At 40.4% G+C, this 17,445-nt stretch overlaps 1 protein-coding gene across 2 annotated transcripts in view; it reads left to right on the top strand.

Moving 5' to 3' along the window:
• PTPN14 (protein tyrosine phosphatase non-receptor type 14) overlaps positions 1-17,445 on the top strand; it is a 111,752-nt gene that overhangs the window by 80,534 nt on the left and 13,773 nt on the right. Inside the window, exons 9-16 of one of the 2 annotated variants that reach the window (XM_032102978.1) lie at positions 977-1,064; positions 1,726-1,808; positions 4,085-4,142; positions 7,408-7,486; positions 9,140-10,629; positions 13,258-13,401; positions 14,425-14,643; positions 16,046-17,012. In XM_032102978.1, the coding sequence (XP_031958869.1) occupies positions 977-1,064; positions 1,726-1,808; positions 4,085-4,142; positions 7,408-7,486; positions 9,140-10,629; positions 13,258-13,401; positions 14,425-14,643; positions 16,046-16,249 (2,365 nt within the window). In that variant the 3' untranslated portion in view covers positions 16,250-17,012. Of the gene's footprint in view, positions 1-976; positions 1,065-1,725; positions 1,809-4,084; positions 4,143-7,407; positions 7,487-9,139; positions 10,630-13,257; positions 13,402-14,424; positions 14,644-16,045; positions 17,013-17,445 lie in introns of those variants that run through there. The other variant, XM_032102977.1, reaches the window with a different exon arrangement.

The following is a 17,445-nucleotide window of genomic DNA, read 5'->3' as shown; positions in this document are numbered from 1 at the left end:
ATTTTTACTAGTCCCTGTGATTAGAGCAGGAATTTTGTGCAGCCCAAAAGTTGTGTTTTTCAAGGTGCATTGGTTGGTTTTCAGTCAGTAGCTAAGGCTTATATCAGACTGAAGCTGGAATTTTTGGGGGGGGGCATTGCCTTAAAAGGGCTTTCATTAGTCAGCTTAAAAAATGTTAGTGTTCCCTTTTCCACATAGCTGATGTTTTGCATGTGTAATTTTGAGAAGAAACGAGATAATCCTTTAATTGGGCCCAGTGACAACAACAAGAAGTTTCTTTACATGTAGAAATGAGAGTTGATGCTGGGATTCTTACTATTTGGAAATATGCACTGCACGCATCCTGCCATGACATGAAGAGGAATGCATGCTGCAAACAGAACAAACAAGTCCTTTCCATCCCCTTGGATTGCATGCAATGTACGCAAATGTCTGTCAGCTATTTGTAAGAAGATTATAACTCAGATCTTGGGCAACCTGACAATTACTTGGGGGAAAAAAAAAATTGCAAACATAAAGCCAGAGTATTAACATGGTATGCACAGCCTACATAACCCTGTTGTCAAGTTACCCTTCTTTAGGAAGAGTTGGCACTGAATGAAAGGTGGAAACAGCATTTGGGGAGGAATGGCACTTAAAATAATTCTGTTGCATATGGCTAAAATCAATCAGTTCCAAAATGCCACAGTTCAGTAAAATGTTTATCATTGATGTGTTTTCAATGTGTCCTCTATTGTGAGTCATCAACTTTGCGTTTTTAAAGAACGCTTTTAACTCTCCTGCTTTGGGTAAAGAAATGAATATCCTTTCACTTTTAATCAGAACATGACTTCCTGACCATATTTCTTCACCAAAAAGCTACTGAAATGCTTTCCCATAAAATGAGACTGATGTTGACTAAGGGATTCTTACTGTGTTTGTGAAATGTTCGAATGTATGTGTTGGCAAACTCTAATGCATTTTTTTCACTCTGCAGGTGGAATGACATTGGGAATATCGCTCATAACAAGTCTTCAATTGTTCTAGAGTTGATCAACAAAGAAGAGAATGTACTCTTTCACACAGTAAGAAAAAGATCTGATCAGTGTCATCAAGAAAGCTACTTATGTAAAAATAAACCTTTAAAATTCCACTTTTCTCAAAGAGGCTCACTTGCATAACACCACCCCCCTCACAGTTCATGCTGTACTTTATGCAGAAAGTGAAATTAACTTCATTTAGGTACTGATTTCTGTATTTTCTTCCAAGCATCCTGAATTATGCTATGCTGGGAAGTCTGCAAAAAACTGAAGTGCTTTTTGATGGCATAAATACAGCAGCATAAGTAGAAATAGGGCATGAGCTACCGTGTGTGCATATACTGGAACTTAGAAGGCTGTGGTGCTGTTGTGTGCTGTTTAAAATCACTCCACATCTCTCTGAACCAAGACCAGTATAGAAACTGGACCAGCAAGCTTGAGCCATTTTTTTTGTTGCTGTCCCCCTCTACTGTGCCTTAGCAGTGAAATGACAGTGTGTAAATGCACACCACTGGGTTTCAGTAATCCTATGCCTTGAATGCTCTTGAGACCACTAGATGTGTTCTTGGGAGCCAGATTCAGTACATGATGGACCTTACCAAGCATTCCTGCAGCTGGATTTTTAAAAAAACTTCTTTGTCACTTCTTGGTAAGAATAACAAATTAAATAATTTATTTTCTTTTTTTTTTTTTCTCATTTTTAAAGGATGATCTTGAAAATGCCAAATATATTTCACGTCTGTTTGCATCAAGACACAAGTTTTACAAACAGAACAAAATCTGCACAGAGTGAGTACTCTTGCTTCACAGTTGTTTTCTGGCACCTTGCTTTGGAATTGCTCTGAGTTTTGGCATGTCTGGTTTCATTTAAATTTGGGGGTTTTTTTGGTTTTTTTTCCTAGTCACGTTTGTCAGTTATTCTTTTCCCCTTTCCCTTTTTTTTTCTGTTTTGTTTTAACCAACAGCAAGAACAGACAGTTGAGAATGAAATTTCATTCTGAGCCTTGTGAGCTTTGGTGGTCTGCAAGCAGCCAAATCCTACAGAGAGTCTTGAATCAAAGGCCTTGGTGTCTGCTGTTGATAGCCCAGAGTGTCAGTACAAACTGAAGTGAAGGGTGACGTTATCATGTCAAAGTGTGAGCTGTCGTAGCAAATGCACTGCCCATCCAGCAGCTAAGGGCACTGTAAAGTGCAGGTTGTCATCTTCTAGTTTGGGCAGCATCATTTGTCTGCCTCTTACGTGTGCTGAACAAGGGAGGACACCTGGGTGTGTTAATCTGCATAGCTGTACTGCCACAATGCAGCAGAGATTGTAAATCTAAACCTGAAGTCTCCTTTAGGGTCTGGTTTGAGCACTTTCTTAGAAACTGGCCTTGAGCTAGTCCTCTCACACAGGTGGATTCCTTCTAACTGAAGGAGGAATTCATTCGACTTTAGCTTTAATTCAAAAGTCTGTTGGTTAGCTGAGATGTTTCATTTACACTAGCACACATTTTCAGATTGAGATAAATTTGGCTTTCAAAAGGTTAGAGTTTTGAGAAATTTTCATGGTGTGCTGGGTGTGTATAGCAGAGAACATTAAATTCTTGCAAAACTTACCATGAAGAAGTCTCATCTCTGTCAACAACTCTAGTTAGAGCTGGACATCCCATCTGTTCAGCTAGGTAATGCCATCTGTTGGAAAATAAAGCCAAAATGATGAGGGGAAGATTGGAAGGTCTTTCACGTGTGCACACGTTGTATTAACATATGGTGAGTTAGAGCATAGGAGAGTCCAGTGAGGTGAAATGCTTTGAGTGATCTCTTCACTTACACAAAAGAGGTGTTGATTAGATTTTACATGGCACTTAGAGTTCTTGGGAGGTGAGCGGAGAAAAGACATTTCTTAGCACCATATAATGGATTTCAAATGTCCAATGCTAAATTCAGTTGTAATGGTTCCAGAGGGATTGAATTCAAAGGGAGCTCCTCACTGTTTCCCCTGTGACAGTCAAGAAAGAAAACAAAATACCATAGTGTCTCACCTTGGGATATTTCCCCCTTTGAAGCTGTGTGATGGGGTCAACAGAGAGGACTTTCTGTTACCAATCATAATCCAGACTGCAGAAGCAATAGCTTTTGATCATGTTTCTTCCTAAACACTGAACCATAAGTATGTGGGTCCCATGAATGGGGTGTATAAAGCAGTTTCATAGGCAACTTGCAAATATTTGGGCTAATAAAGGTAGGGAATGTCATGAAGTCAAAGAGTGAAATAACAAGTTTAAATATATTTTTGTCATTAGAACTGCTCCCCTTACCACAGTCTCATGTGGTATAATCTTGTGTGCTAGAGCCACAGATACTGATGACAGCATATGCCAGTGCGTGTTTTCTAGCCAAATAATTTTCTTGCCCTCTGTGTTAAAATGATAGTTGTTTGTTTTCCTGCGTGCCTTTCCTCTAATCGCACATAACATCATTCACCAGATCAGAAACTGTAAGAGGACAAATTCCACCTTTCCTCTCTTCACGTAAGCACTATATTTCTACCTCCTTCAACTTGTTTCTTTCCCTTCCTCGTATTTTTTTTTCCTCCTACATCCCTTATTCCTTCCACCGCACCTGGCTGCTCTAACATGGTATGTGGCTCTCCTAGTATTGTCTAACCAGTTGGTTTTTTCCTTTTCTTCCTGATCTGTGTGCATTGCTTTGGAGTGATTGCTGTCAATTTCATAAAATTGTCCTTCTTTTAATGTTCACATTACGTCACCTGAGACTGTATCTGTGTGCCATGTTCAGTTTTTTTACTTATGAGACTTAATTCATTTTAAACCAGAATTTTTCTTTCTTGTGTTTCCAAGTAAGCCAAATAGGATAATGAACAAAAGGCATGTATAGTTTGGAATGGGAATACTTATTTAAAGGATTTAAAGGAGAACCTGAGTTAATTTCATTTATTCATATATCCGAAGATCTCAGTAATGAGTAATACAAACAGATTCTTCATGTCTTCTTTTTCCCATTCATTCTTGACTCAGAATTGAGATATCGTAGTTTCTGTCATTTCTCTTTTTCCTCCACAGACAATCAAATTCTCCTCCCCCTATCCGACGACGGCCAACCTGGAGTAGGTCATCTTTGGTACGTGCCACAGTGAGGTCTTTAAGAATATCTATACCATTTCTAATGGGATGAGGCGTTGTGTAAGATGAACCACTTTCTAAATTTCAAATAAGCCCATTAACTCATTTCTTGAAGGCAATATCATTGGAAAGAGTTTCAAGGGTGTTACTGCCCGGATTGATTAGTTTAACTGGATAATATCGCCACTGAGTAGTAAAAATTACAGTCTTCAAGGCATTATATTTTTATTTGCCCTGGAGAAACTGGGCATCTTTTCTGCTGGATTGAGGTTATTTCAATATGTAGAGAAAATAATCCTCTAGAAAGAATTTGAAGTGTCTTGTGATGTATGCATCAAAACCTAGTCATTACATAATGTTATGTTTCACATTTCTTCAATCCTCATGTTTTTGTTTAAAGACTGCTTACAATTTACCAGTTTCTTGGGTTAGGATCCTATTTTATGTGTGAAGTTACTGTTAATTTAAGTTAAACTGTTAGAATCAGTCAGGATTGTGATTCAGAGTTCTTCCTAAATTGTATTTATTTCCATTTAACTAATCTCCAGAAACACTATAAATCTGACAAAACTGGGTAATTTTTTCCTGAAATATTTCCAAAAAAAACCCCAACAATGTGTGAGGTCTTTTTTCCTCCCTTCAGTTCTAAAGAAACTCTTTTTGGATTAAATTTTAACATCTAGCATGTCAGTATTTTTTAATCTTATTTAACAGATTCTTAATTTCTGTAACAGTAGCACTGCTGGTTCCTTAGACAGAGGGCAATATTATCTCTATGCAGGTTGCCAGTTTTCATGTGTGATATAGGTTAATACCTACTTTGTAGACCTTTCCAGAGTGAAAAGTCCATAACCCGATTGCTGCATGGCAGAATGCTGATGTGGGCAAGTGTTTTCTTGACATTTCCCCACAGCATCATTACAGCTTGTGAAAGTGTTCCAAAATTAAGCTTAAGCAGGTAGTGATATTAGGACAGCTTTATCTCTGCAGATTCCGACAGAGATTATTTTCCTGTGTATGTGTTTACAGTCCATTAGATCTAAAAGTTGCACTCTGTGTTTCCCAGCCACTGGCAGGAAAGCTGCTTTAGCTGCCTCCAGATTTCTTTGTCTTTCCATTCGTAGCTTGTTTCTGAGGTGTCAGGATGCGGTACGCAGGCTGTGTATCACATTTTCTGAGAGGCGTATTTACAGTATTTTTGGTATCTATGAGTTTGATCCCTGGAAATGACTATGAAAAACTGAAGGTGAAGAAATGAACTGCACTTTGCATTTTGATGCTAGGGCCTCTGTTATATCACGAGGGGAAAAAGTCTTTTCTATATTATATATGAAAAATGGAGATCTGCTCTTTCAAAAGAAAAAAACAAATCCTGCTGCCACTTTGTTTTGAACATAAGCATGCAACGAGTTTTAAAACCCCAAAGTCTCAGGCAGATCAAGAGGAAGAATGCAGGGTCATCAATTGAAAAGTGCACTGGGCTGCTGGCTGCTCACGGTGAACTTTCAGCTGCCTTTTTCATAATTGTTCCGTGAACTTGTTGGAACAGTTCTCTTTGGAAGGAAAAAAAAAGCAGCCCTCCTGACTGTTGTCTGCACTGCACATACCTCCATACACCTACCTATTCATTTGTCTTGTTTAGTAATAAATCAGTTGGCAGGAATGGGAAGTGAAGTGGAATCTTTGGGGTGAGGCTCTGCCACTTCACTAGGGATCATGTTCTTTACTTTCAGATCAAGACCCTTTATATGGTTTTGGCATGGTTTCTGCTGTCTCTTTCTCCTGTCAGACCACCCAGCAATGTTGGTTTTCCAGAAAAGCCCCCTCAGTGTAGGAGATCTTAATATAATGGTATGTTTAATTACCTGACATTTAAAAAAATCCAAGCGCTTGTTAATTTGGATACTGTTGTTCTGCAGACCTCAGGGTTCTCTTTTGTCAAAAGAGGCAGATGGGCCTTAAAAAGAAAAATTCCAAATTTCTTGCAGATACCTTTCATGACATCTATCACAAAGGAAACTGTCTGCTCCAGATGTATACACATTCCTAGTAGAAGTCAATTCTCTTCCCTTGCACTTTTCCTCTGCCCTCCATTTGTTAGGTTTTCCAGCATCTTGGTTAGTTCCAGCCTCAGCTCCTCCTAAGGTTGTCAACAGCAGTCTCCTTGGCCCAGGTTGTTCAGTGAGCTAGGGTTTTACACCTTTGGAAGTAATTCTTGTAGCAGAAATACTTGTTGTTGTTTTCCAGCTCTGGCTTAACACAGCTATTTTGTATGCAAGAATTCATACTGAGTATCTTTGATTCTCATTCCTTCTCACCACTTACATAGAAAATGTAAATCTTGCTTCTTTCCCACCCCCTCTTCACTAGCAAACTTGCATGGTGCTCATTTGGTGCGTGTGCACACAAAGGCAGATTATGTGGGGTTTTTTGCCTTGGGCATCCACAGTATTCCTTAATAGTTTGAACTACTTGAATCAGCCTGGAGGAAAAGTCCTTATTCTGCTGTTAAGGAAGACACATTCATGAGACAGGAGTGTCTTCCTTGTCCTTCTGCTTACTTCATGTATTGAAATATGTTTTCATAAACTTTGCTCAGTGACACCAGACAGGACATTGCAGTGCAGGTGGCAAAGTAGAATTGCAAAACAGGTCAGTTTACCAAGGGACAAAGCTGGGGAATATGGCATCAGCTCTGATTTATTCTTCCTGAAATGATCCTGCTGATTTCATGCTGAATTGCCCCCTCTGAGACTTGCGTTAAAAAATTTGTTTCAGTGCAGATTATTGGAGTAGACTCGAATTTGTTATCTAAGGAATTCAATGTTCATGTAATTTACAGAGTTATTTTAAGCCTATTGCTTGTGTAACAGTGTCCTAAGTCCTTGAATTTGTTCCATCTCTGCTTTTGTCCCGATTAGGTGTCTGTTTTGTTTGGATTTAATTCTTCAAGGGCAAGGGCTTTTAATGAAAATGTGAAGAATTTTAAAAGAGCTGAAATTGTGGATGTTGTTTTCTGAAGTGGTTGAGCTTAAAGGAGTCTTAACTGGTCAGCTTTGGGCTCTGTAACAAAATTTAGCAAGCAATTTACAAAAAGTTATTCTCTGTTCCATAAGGAACTGCCAAGACGTGTCTTTGGCTGGGTAAGAAAGAGCAGTATTCAGTGGAAAGGGCATAGAACCATTTTCCTGTTTCAGTTGCAAAAATTGTAGCAAATGAAGTTCTAATACTTTTTTTTTTTCCCCCTTGTTCTTTTATTTCAGCCAAGACAACATCCTTTTATACTGCCTCCTATGCATGTCCAATGTGGAGAACACTACACTGAAACACATAATTCACAAGGTACTTAGAGCATATATTTTGCCTTTAATGTACTTCGATTTTATGTGTATTCAAAGCAGCTCCTAAGCTTTGTGTCTAGATTTATAATGCCATCATGGTCAAATGGGAGCTGCTGCTGCAGGAGAACTAGCAGTTTTATAGTTAATGTTGCAGTAAGTCTTCTGTTTCAAGTCCAATTTCAGTTTTCAAATTTCCTTAAAATATCTGTGTATGATTATATGGACCTTAAACTTGGTATTCCAGTTCAGTGAGCTGAAAAAATAATTTCTAAAGGGAGTATGATGGCTGTACTCAAAGGCAGTGCCAGCTGGGGCCAGGGAGAGAAACCGAGTGAGGAAAAAGGAGACAGCAAAAAGCTTTTATTGTAGGAGAAATCATAATGTTCCGTCCGTGAAACTGTATCTGTAGACAATCTTTTCTGCTGATTTTTCACCACCATCTGCCTGTGTTGTTAGCCTTATGGACACAAGGAGGGTTAACTATTTTTATGCCCATGTTTGACAAATAAATTCTTTAAGAGGTTGTGCCAGGTTACTTTGATCAAGTCTGGGAATGGAGCCCAGCTCCTAAACACCTTCAGTCTCACACCCTTAACCACCCCACCTTTTGGAATACACACAGCCAGGTCTGTTAGGCTGTTCTTTGCAGTTCATGAGAGGTACAGCTGAAGTGCTCTCACGAGCAGAGGAACTCTCAGTCACACCTGTTAGCGTTTTCAGGTTGTGGGATCTGACTATTTTTAAGGTAGAATTTGATAGGTTTTGAAAGGAGCCATTCAGTAGAGTTCCTTGCATACAGTAGATGTGACTTAGTGGCTACTACTGGTTTATTGTGAAGGTGAGGCTGTGAAGGATATTCTCAATTTTAGAAGAATTGTCAAGTTCCCTTAGGTTTACAACAGACTTTTCTATATTTTCAAAGAACTAGCTGATTTCTGAGTTTGGGGAACTGTTACTTTTTTCTTACAAGATTTTCAGCAGAGAGAGTCTTGCATTAAAGTTGTGACCCAGGGATATGAGCTTTACTGTCTTGATTTCAGCAAAGATATGCTTTGCTGAAGTATTTAACATTCTATAGTGCATCTGTAGGGTGGTTTGTTATTTGGGGTTTTTTTTTCTTTTTTTTTCCCTGAGCTTTGATCACCCAGCTGTGTCATACTTCAGATCCTCAAAACTGTTGATTGGTCTAAAGTAGGATTTCCAATTTCACAGTCCTCTGCTACTATGAATCTCAGACAGCTGTGTATCAACAGAAGAGACAAGAGAATTTTTCAGGTTAACTGTATGCTCGCAGCGCTGGAGTTTTAAGGTGTCAGCAGCAGTCAACCCTTCCATGATGCTGAGGGAGGAGATGCCCCTTTATTCTTCCCTGCCACCTCAGGCAAAAACACTTCCTCTCTTTCCTCTTTCATGTTTCCCACAAGGATCTGAACTACTACCATATTTTGCTAAGTGTTGGGAGTGTTTATGTTAGTAGCTTTGCTTTAGTTCTATTTCAGTGGCTCAAGGATGCTCCCAAGACCGAATGTTCCCTGCACTTGTGCACTAAGCTGTCTCTGTACTCACTGCTGCAGACTGCATTTGAAGTTTTGTTAACAATGGATGAGTCCTTGTGGGTTAAAATTGTCAACATTTCTCTCTCTGCTCTACACAGATAGCATTTTCCATGGAAATGAAGAAACTTTCTACTGTAGGTCTCAGACCAGTTTGGATAGGTGTCCAATGGACTTCAGCTACTTGAATGGTAATGGACCCAATGGGAGTGTATGCAGTGCCCACAGCATGAACTCTCTCAATCGCTCACAGAACTTCATCCAGGCATCTCCAATGTCCTCAAATCTGAGCATCCCGGGAAGCGACATCATGAGAGCAGACTACATCCCCAGCCACAGACATAGTGCAATCATCGTCCCGTCTTACAGGCCAACTCCAGATTATGAAACTGTCATGAGGCAAATGAAGAGAGGGGTGATCCAGATGGATAGCCAAAGTCAGTCTTTGAGGAATCTCAATATTGGAAACACACATGCTTATAACCAGCCGGAAGACCTAGTTTACAGCCAGCCTGAGATTCGAGAGAGGCACCCTTACACGATCACCTACGGGCCCCAGGGGGGTGGCTATAACAAACCTGTGGCCCCATCTGACCAAATGAACCCTAACAATGCTGCTCAGAATAAGACAGCAGCTAGTGCCATATCCCACACGGTCAGCACCCCAGAACTTGCCAACATGCAGCTGCAGAGCAGCCAGAGCTACAACACTGCCCACATGTTAAAGAACTATCTCTTCAGACCCCCGCCTCCATACCCACGCCCGCGTCCGGCCACCAGCACGCCCGACCTGGCCAGCCACCGGCACAAGTACGTCAGTGGCAGCAGCCCTGACTTGGTCACTCGTAAGGTCCAGCTCTCGGTGAAAACCTTCCAGGAGGACAGCTCGCCGGTGGTGCGGCAGTCACTGCAGGAGGTCAGCGAGCCCCTCATGGCCGTGAAGCATCACGCGGCGGTGAACAAGCGCCACAGCCTGGAGGTCATCAGCAATATGGTGCGTGGGATAGAAGCCATGGCCTTAAAAACTTTGAACGCCCCTCTGCCACGCAGGAACACTTTGCGGGAGCAGGTGCAGCCGGAAGAGTCGGTTCAGATGGGGCACGAGGTTCAGCAAGTTCCTCATTACCACCACAAAAAGACATTTTCTGATGCCACAATGCTGATACACAGCAGTGAAAGCGAAGAGGAGGAAGAAACCCAAGAATCTGTGTCTCGGATAACAGCCCTCCATGAGAACATGGAGTACAGTGCTCAGCTGCAAGCTGCCTTGGCTAGAATACCAAATAAACCTCCTCCAGAGTATCCTGGGCCTCGTAAAAGTGTCAGCAACGGAGCACTGAGGCAGGACCACGTTAGCATTTCTGTGGCTGTGGCCAGGGCTAAGGCCATGAGGCCAGGGCCTTCCAAAGCCATCAGTGTCTCTCGAACTGATCAAGTGGCAATAAATGGGTCTTCCCTGGGGCCCTCTATCTCAGAGCCTGACCTCACCAGCGTGAAGGAGCGGGTCAAGAAAGAACCGGTCAAGGAAAGGCCCGTGTCGGAAATGTTTTCTATCGAGGACAGCATTATAGAAAGAGAGATCATGATGAGGGTAAGTGCCTTCCTCTGTTGCGGTGGCTTCTTGGAAATTAGTAATCACACAGGTCAACTTCCGTATCAGAAAACTGTTGGGTCAGTAAGCTCTGGGGAACATGTGGGTGGGAAGCTGTGGATTCGCTTAAAGTTGGGAAATGTGATATTAAGTGCCACGTACAATTTGGTTTTGTGGGCCTTCAAGGGGGCTGATCCCATGCACTGCTTGGGCTTGTCTGTTTCCTCAGCTGTGGCTCTTTGGCTGCTGGCCAGACCTGTGTCTGACCCAGTTGAGGATGCCACCACCTTGGCAGCAGTGCTGGCTGGAGGTAGGTGGCAGGGCATGCAGCCAGGGACGAGGAGGCTGATGTCAAAGCCCCCCTTGATGCCTGCTTCCCTTCAGGATTTGAGGGCAGGGCGAGTCTGGAATGTGTTTGCTGAGATGGGTGGGAGGTTGTGTTTTTGGCACTGATGTTTTATTCCTCCTTTGCAAGGATGTCACGTGAAGTACCACATAATAATGGCAACTCAGGATTTTTTGCAATCAATCTTTAATTCCGTTTCCTGCCTCTTTATGTAACATAGTTGTCTGAATAAAACCCTGGTAGCTCTAGAGTATGGATTGTTGGTTTTGCCAGTAACTGAGGAACCGGATATCTAAATAGAGAAGCAGCAGATGTAGAGGCCGTGTGGTTGAGCATCTGGATTGTTTATTTTTTTAAAAATGCACTCAAGTATGAGAAATAGGGTTCTGTTAAACTTGCAATGAATTTAAAATAAGAAGTATTTAAAGGCAATAACAGAAATATGAGGGGTGCTTATCACTTAGTGACCTACATATGTAGCTGCTCTAGTGCTGTGAGCAGTACAGATGCAGTCACAGAAACCAAAGTGTATGCTGTAGTTCTTGTTTTCAGCACTGAGGTCTGAAACAAAAACAATTCCTGAAACAAATTAATAAAGCACCTAAATGGTCCAAAGCAGAAAAGGGTTTGTACTGTACAAGATCAATAACTTGCTAGATTTAAATACTACTGTATATTCAAGAAATTTTCTAAACATTATTCTTGTCCATTGGGCATCCTTGTGCTGATGTAATTGTTAGCAATAAAGCCTGAGCTACTAAATTGCAACATGGAGACTGAATTTAGTCCTTGCCAACTCCTAAACTTTAAATTTAAATTAAAACTTTAATGTAAAATAGATACTTGACTATAAAACATAATTTTTCATTAATGAATAGACATAGCAATAAGCATGCATATGCTCTTTTGATCTTCTGAGGAGAGAAAAATTAGTGAAAAGCAGGAGCCTACAGGATTTTAGGATGGAAATGAAGGTGGGAAGAGATCTTAGATGTTTGAATATTCTTCCTCTGCAATAGCCATTCAGATCACTTTGGTCAAAAGGTCCCTTTTTCTGTTGTTGTTTTGAAAGTAAAGGGGTAGCCTTAGCATTAAGCTTTTAAGGTGGTTTCAGCCTAGATCAGGAATCTTGACATGTGGGGACCTTCCTTTTGTCACAGAAATCAGGTGTTACATTAATGGTAATTTGGTGACCGTGACCTGTTAAGCACAGACTTTCTTCTCTTTCACCTTTGAAGTAATAAAAATAACATTCCCAAACAAAGGAAAAATACTTGCATTTCCTGCTTTCTGGAAGTATAAAAAGAAGCCAGAGTGGTTTGGATGTTTGTTTTTTTGCTTAGTGCTCTGGAGGAACCCAGTGGTGAGGAAAAAGCTCACAAGCTTTTGAAAAATCAAGCCATTTACGTATGTCTGAGGGCATTCAGGTTCAGTAGTGTGTTTCTAGGAGCTGAGCTTGGCCCATCTGGTGACCACAGCTTCCATATGTGTGCTGAGAACCAGGCACCCCTTCTGCTTATCCCTCCTTCCAAATCCAGCAGAAAGAGCTGTTAAGGAAATGGAATAAAATATTCCTAATTTGGGTACTTCTGGAGATGCTCTGTCTTTTTTGATGCTTCAGCTCCCAGTGGCATAAGGAGGGGGCAGCAGGATGAATTTAAAATTCATGCTCTGGTTCTCCATACCATATTATGATTCATGAATATGATAAATAATATCCCTCCCTGGCTGCTGTTGCATTCAGTTTCTGGGACATGCAAGCTCAGTTTTTAGTGCAAAATATATCATGGGTGCTGTTTGAATCACCATAAAAGCTGAGTGCATCAGAAGACTCCTCATTTTAAGTATTACCATCACAGAAGAGAAACAATGGCCTGTGTTTTAGTGCTTGTTATAGATTGAAATTACTGCTTTTTAAAAGATGCCCCAGGTATCTTGGCTTTGGTAGTGCTACTTTAACGTAACAGGGTGATGCTTTCTGCGTCCTGCATTCGGAATAATGTCTGCAGGAAAATGCTTGAGACTGTATTAGTGGCATGTAAACTGTGTTACGTGCTGGGATTGCTTCTTTGAAATTAAAATTCTGTGCTCATGTAGGAGCAGGCCTTTGAGGAATAACAGGAAGAATAGAGGTTGTATTTGAATTTACGATGCTAATGGTGATCATCTGCATTCCTTGGCCAGAGAGTTGCAGATTTTGGAGATTAAAAAAACATTCCAGCATTTTACTGGCATTATAAATAATCACACAGAGATGAAAACGTGCCTTTTCTTGCCAAAAGAATCTAGAAAAGCAGAAGATGGCAGGCCTGGAGGCCCAGAAGAGGCCCTTGATGTTGGCAGCACTGAACGGACTGTCAGTTGCTAGGGTTCCAGTGCCGGAGGACAGCCAGGATGAAGTTGCCAAGGTGCCAATGGATGAGAGGGTAAGATGGAGCCTCGTGAAATGTTGCTTGTTCCCTTTGTTCCCAGCAGCATGAAGTATCTAAAATACTAAAATTTGATTTAAAATGTGAAAAAATGTTCTCTTAAAAGTTTTCAGAGCCATTAATGCAAAAGGTCTGTGGCTAACACTGGTATGTCTTTGAATGGAGGCAAAGCATTAAATGTCTTGAACATTTACTGAAGTCAGTGAAAATGGAGGCTCTTCTCTGTTTCACCTGACTGTACAATGTTGTACAAGATCAATCTGTAAATCTAACACTTAACACATTTTTCACTTGGTCAGGCGAAGTTCTGCAGTGCTCACCCATAGATACTGTCTTTCATGTTCTGATACAGCTGAGGAGTTTGGTTAATGTCTCTAATGGGATTAAATTTAAAAAAAAGAAGTTGTTTGCCTCCTGATGTCTGCACACACGAGTGCGTGCGTGTATATGGAATCTCAGAAATTAAAAACAGTTGCTGCTCTTAAGATTTGAGAAGCAAATTTGCAAAGAATCTTTCTGGTTTTCTGGATAGAATTTTGCAACCTTGTGTTGTCTGATACTTAGGGAGCAGCACTTCACCTCCACCTGTCAGTATGTGGGGTTGTGTTCAACCACAGACATTGCATCCTTGTGAGTTAGGCAGTATTTTGAACATGTGGGCCCCATCACACTTCTTGCAGTACAATCTTCTTCCGGAAAAAAAAAATTAAAATACCTATTATGTTGAAATTGTGTATTCATACTCAAATTCTTACTGAACCAAGATTATTTAGCACAGGTTTGCTTTTTATGCTATCAGTCTTCAAAAATGTGGAGGAGGAATGTAAAACTGAAAAATTTGCCTGTGGTTTCATTTGGTAGAAATAAGTGTGTAATACTTCCTCAGATAACTGCAGAAGGAGTGAGTGAGAGAATGCTATGGCTGTGTATTGGAATTCAAAGAATGGATGGATGGGTCTAGTGGTAAATGTTCTTCCCAGAAGCATTAATGGGTTGGTGTTCCTTTTTGTTAAATCCTAGTGCAAAATCTTCAAGAGGAAGCTGGAAGAGGGGATGGTGTTTACAGAGTATGAGCAGATTCCAAAGAAAAAGGCAGATGGGATCTTCACCACTGCTGCCCTGCCTGAAAACACGGAGCGCAACCGCATCAGAGAGGTCATTCCTTATGAGGAGAACCGAGTGGAGCTGGTGCCGACCAAAGAAAATAACACAGGCTACATCAATGCTTCACACATCAAGGTAAAAGCCTGCTTGAGTTTTGCTTGGCAAATGAAGGTGTGCTAAAGCTTTGTTTGCATTTCTGTCTGCGCAGCAGCATTTTCCTTACCTTTGGAGCTTCTGAAAAGGTTTAGGATGCATCATTATACCTTTGTGTGTCACCATGGGCATCTCTGAAGTCCCCTATCGACTAACATGCATAAGTTGATTTAACTGCTGGAGACTGGGAAGTCATTTTAGAGAGGCATCCTGGCTTTTTTGTGCCTACCTCTGCCAGCTTGTTGTGGAATGGCTTTATTGGTTAGTGTAGGAAAAGGTGCCATGTTTATTAAACCTCATGAAAGTGCATTAGATCAGCCACAATACCTGCAGAGTGAGAAAGAAATTTTTTTAAGTATGGACTGACTTACTAATAAGATCCCTGCATCTCTGACTGGAAACTGCATTGAACTTCCATGTTTCAAGTCATGTTTTTAACAAGAAACTTCAGATTTCATGTTAATTCAATATAGAAATAATTAAAGATATGATCTGACTGTATTTACAAGCATGGTCAGTTTCAACAGTGAACTATGCTCCAGTGACTGCAGATGTTTGTTTTTCTTTAAGCTTCCAGCAGTATTTGCAAAGTCCTCTGTTGGCTTTTACTGTACCCTGAGAGAAGTAACAGAAATTGCCTGCATCAGATGACAGATTCTGTTGTAAGAGAGGGTTGTCTGTGTTTTCTCATTGTCAAAATCCAAATTAAAACGAAATAATTCAAAAATAATTAATAAAACATCCTGTTAAATTAATATTTTCCTTGAGTAAAATCCTTTTAAAAGTTTAAAGACTCTTGGTGGCCTTGGCTGTGATTTACACTGTTAAATCCTGGTGGTCCAAAACAATTTCTGAACCAGGATCTGGGCAGTTTATCACTTTTCTGCATAGCCTGGTAGGAAGCAGATACTGAGTTTTAGCATAATCAGACATTGCTATGATGATGAATTTCTGAGCCCAGAATTTTCCACCTACAAATTAGGTGGAGGGAAAAAAAAAAAAAAGATATTCCTAAATGATGCCATTTTCCCTGGCTAATTTTGAGTCCACATTTTATCTTGTGTGTCGCTGTTGGACACAGACACATCTTGTGTCCATAGAGCACCCAGGAGCAGGCAGCAGTGTTTTGATGCCTGACAGAGGGCCTTGGCAGGGTTTTCCTCCTGCACTCGGAGCAGCGCTTTCAGAAGCCAAGCAGATGTGCTTTTGCTTAGAAGGTGAAATTGCATCTGTGAAATTTACCTCAGCAGCACACTGTGTGTCTGTGTTTTCAGCCCAATATTTAATTTTTAATTTCCTGCAGTTAGGGCATTAGAATGCAGTAAACATTCCAGGCATCCTATTCCCTTCAGACTATTTATGGGCCTTTCATGTCACGTGCCAGGAGGCTGGATATTTGGACCAGAAGTCAGTAGACAAAGAAGACTCCTCTGTCATCCTGATAAGATCCATGCCTGGAGGATTCCAGCTCCCACTGCTTGGTCTGCAAGCACTGCAGTTTTACGATAATTCTCTGCTTATTTACCATGGATTGTTGCTGTTAGATGCAAGGATCATCATCTATACCAAAGAGAAAAATTGTAATTAAATTTATGGATTAAGCAAAAAGGTTCTTAAGAGCACTTCATCTGACTGTTTGGGCCAGGTCAGTATTGACTTAGAAAGCTCAGTAACACTGTACTAGCACTCATGGCTGCAGACCATCAGTCCAAGTGCAGGATGCTGTTTAGGGCTGAGAGTTTGTATTAATTCCCATCTAGTACAAGAACTTGAGAAGTCTGCCTGCTTTAGTCTTGCAGTTTTTAACCATCATTCAAAAGAGAAAATGCTGCATAGTATGAAATAAAGAAAAGGAGCTGATGTACAGGGTTGAACAGTTTTCAGTGAAGTGATAAACTTGTTGTCATACAAAAACTGTGTTATTTACAGGTGTAAAACCCCAAGCATCTCAGCTTAATAAACAGTTGTTTGACTAACAGGTAAATTGATTCTATTTCTGAAAATGTATTCAAAGACTTGTACCTCAAACACAGTGTATGGTTGAACCTGTCAGAGTTATTGATTGTTCCTTGTAGCGCTGTCTGCCAGTACGTTGATATTTATGGATGTGTCAGCATTTTTGTTGTAAATCATCTTCTCTGGGATTTATAACTTTGGGAGAAGTGGCTCTGGGCTAATAAACAGAATTAGGAGGCCTTAGCCTGAGAAGGAAAAATATTTCAACTTTCCAAAATAATTAGTTCATCTGGTTCTGCTGGTAAGCATATTTTTGAAATGATATGTAGTAGTTCTAAAAGCACTTTGGCTTTTTACGTAAAATGTTAAAAAAATTTTTTTTGTAAGCCTTTTCTGATGTATAGCAAATTATGTGTCATAAAATTACGATTTTTTTATACACAAGTGATTTTTTTTTTTTTTAACTGCCTCAGTCAGTTAAATGAAGCTGTGTTTTATACTGGCTAACTGCAAGGTAATGCTGGCTCTGTTGAGGGCACTACAGAATTTACAGTGTGTAAATCTGTGTGTTAATACTTCGAAAAGAATTTCATTACATGTCATGCAAATACACAAGTATTCCTGTAAGATGTGGTTAGTAAACCAGTTGTGTATTGGGAAATAGATTTACATGACTACAGCTTTGGATAATTTAAATTTCTCATGGTGTTTGAAAGCCATTTAATGTAGCCAGTTTACTGGATTTACTTTATGGTAGTTTTTAGGTTCTGAACTGAAAAACCCAAGACAAGTGAGGAAGAGTAACTTGAAATGAAGCCTGTCTGGATC

This window comes from Corvus moneduloides, chromosome 3, assembly GCF_009650955.1.
Source record: "Corvus moneduloides isolate bCorMon1 chromosome 3, bCorMon1.pri, whole genome shotgun sequence".
NCBI classification, from domain to species: domain Eukaryota; kingdom Metazoa; phylum Chordata; class Aves; order Passeriformes; family Corvidae; genus Corvus; species Corvus moneduloides.
The sequence above is the reverse complement of the archived record's forward strand: the minus strand, read 5'-3'. Positions and strand labels throughout refer to the sequence as shown.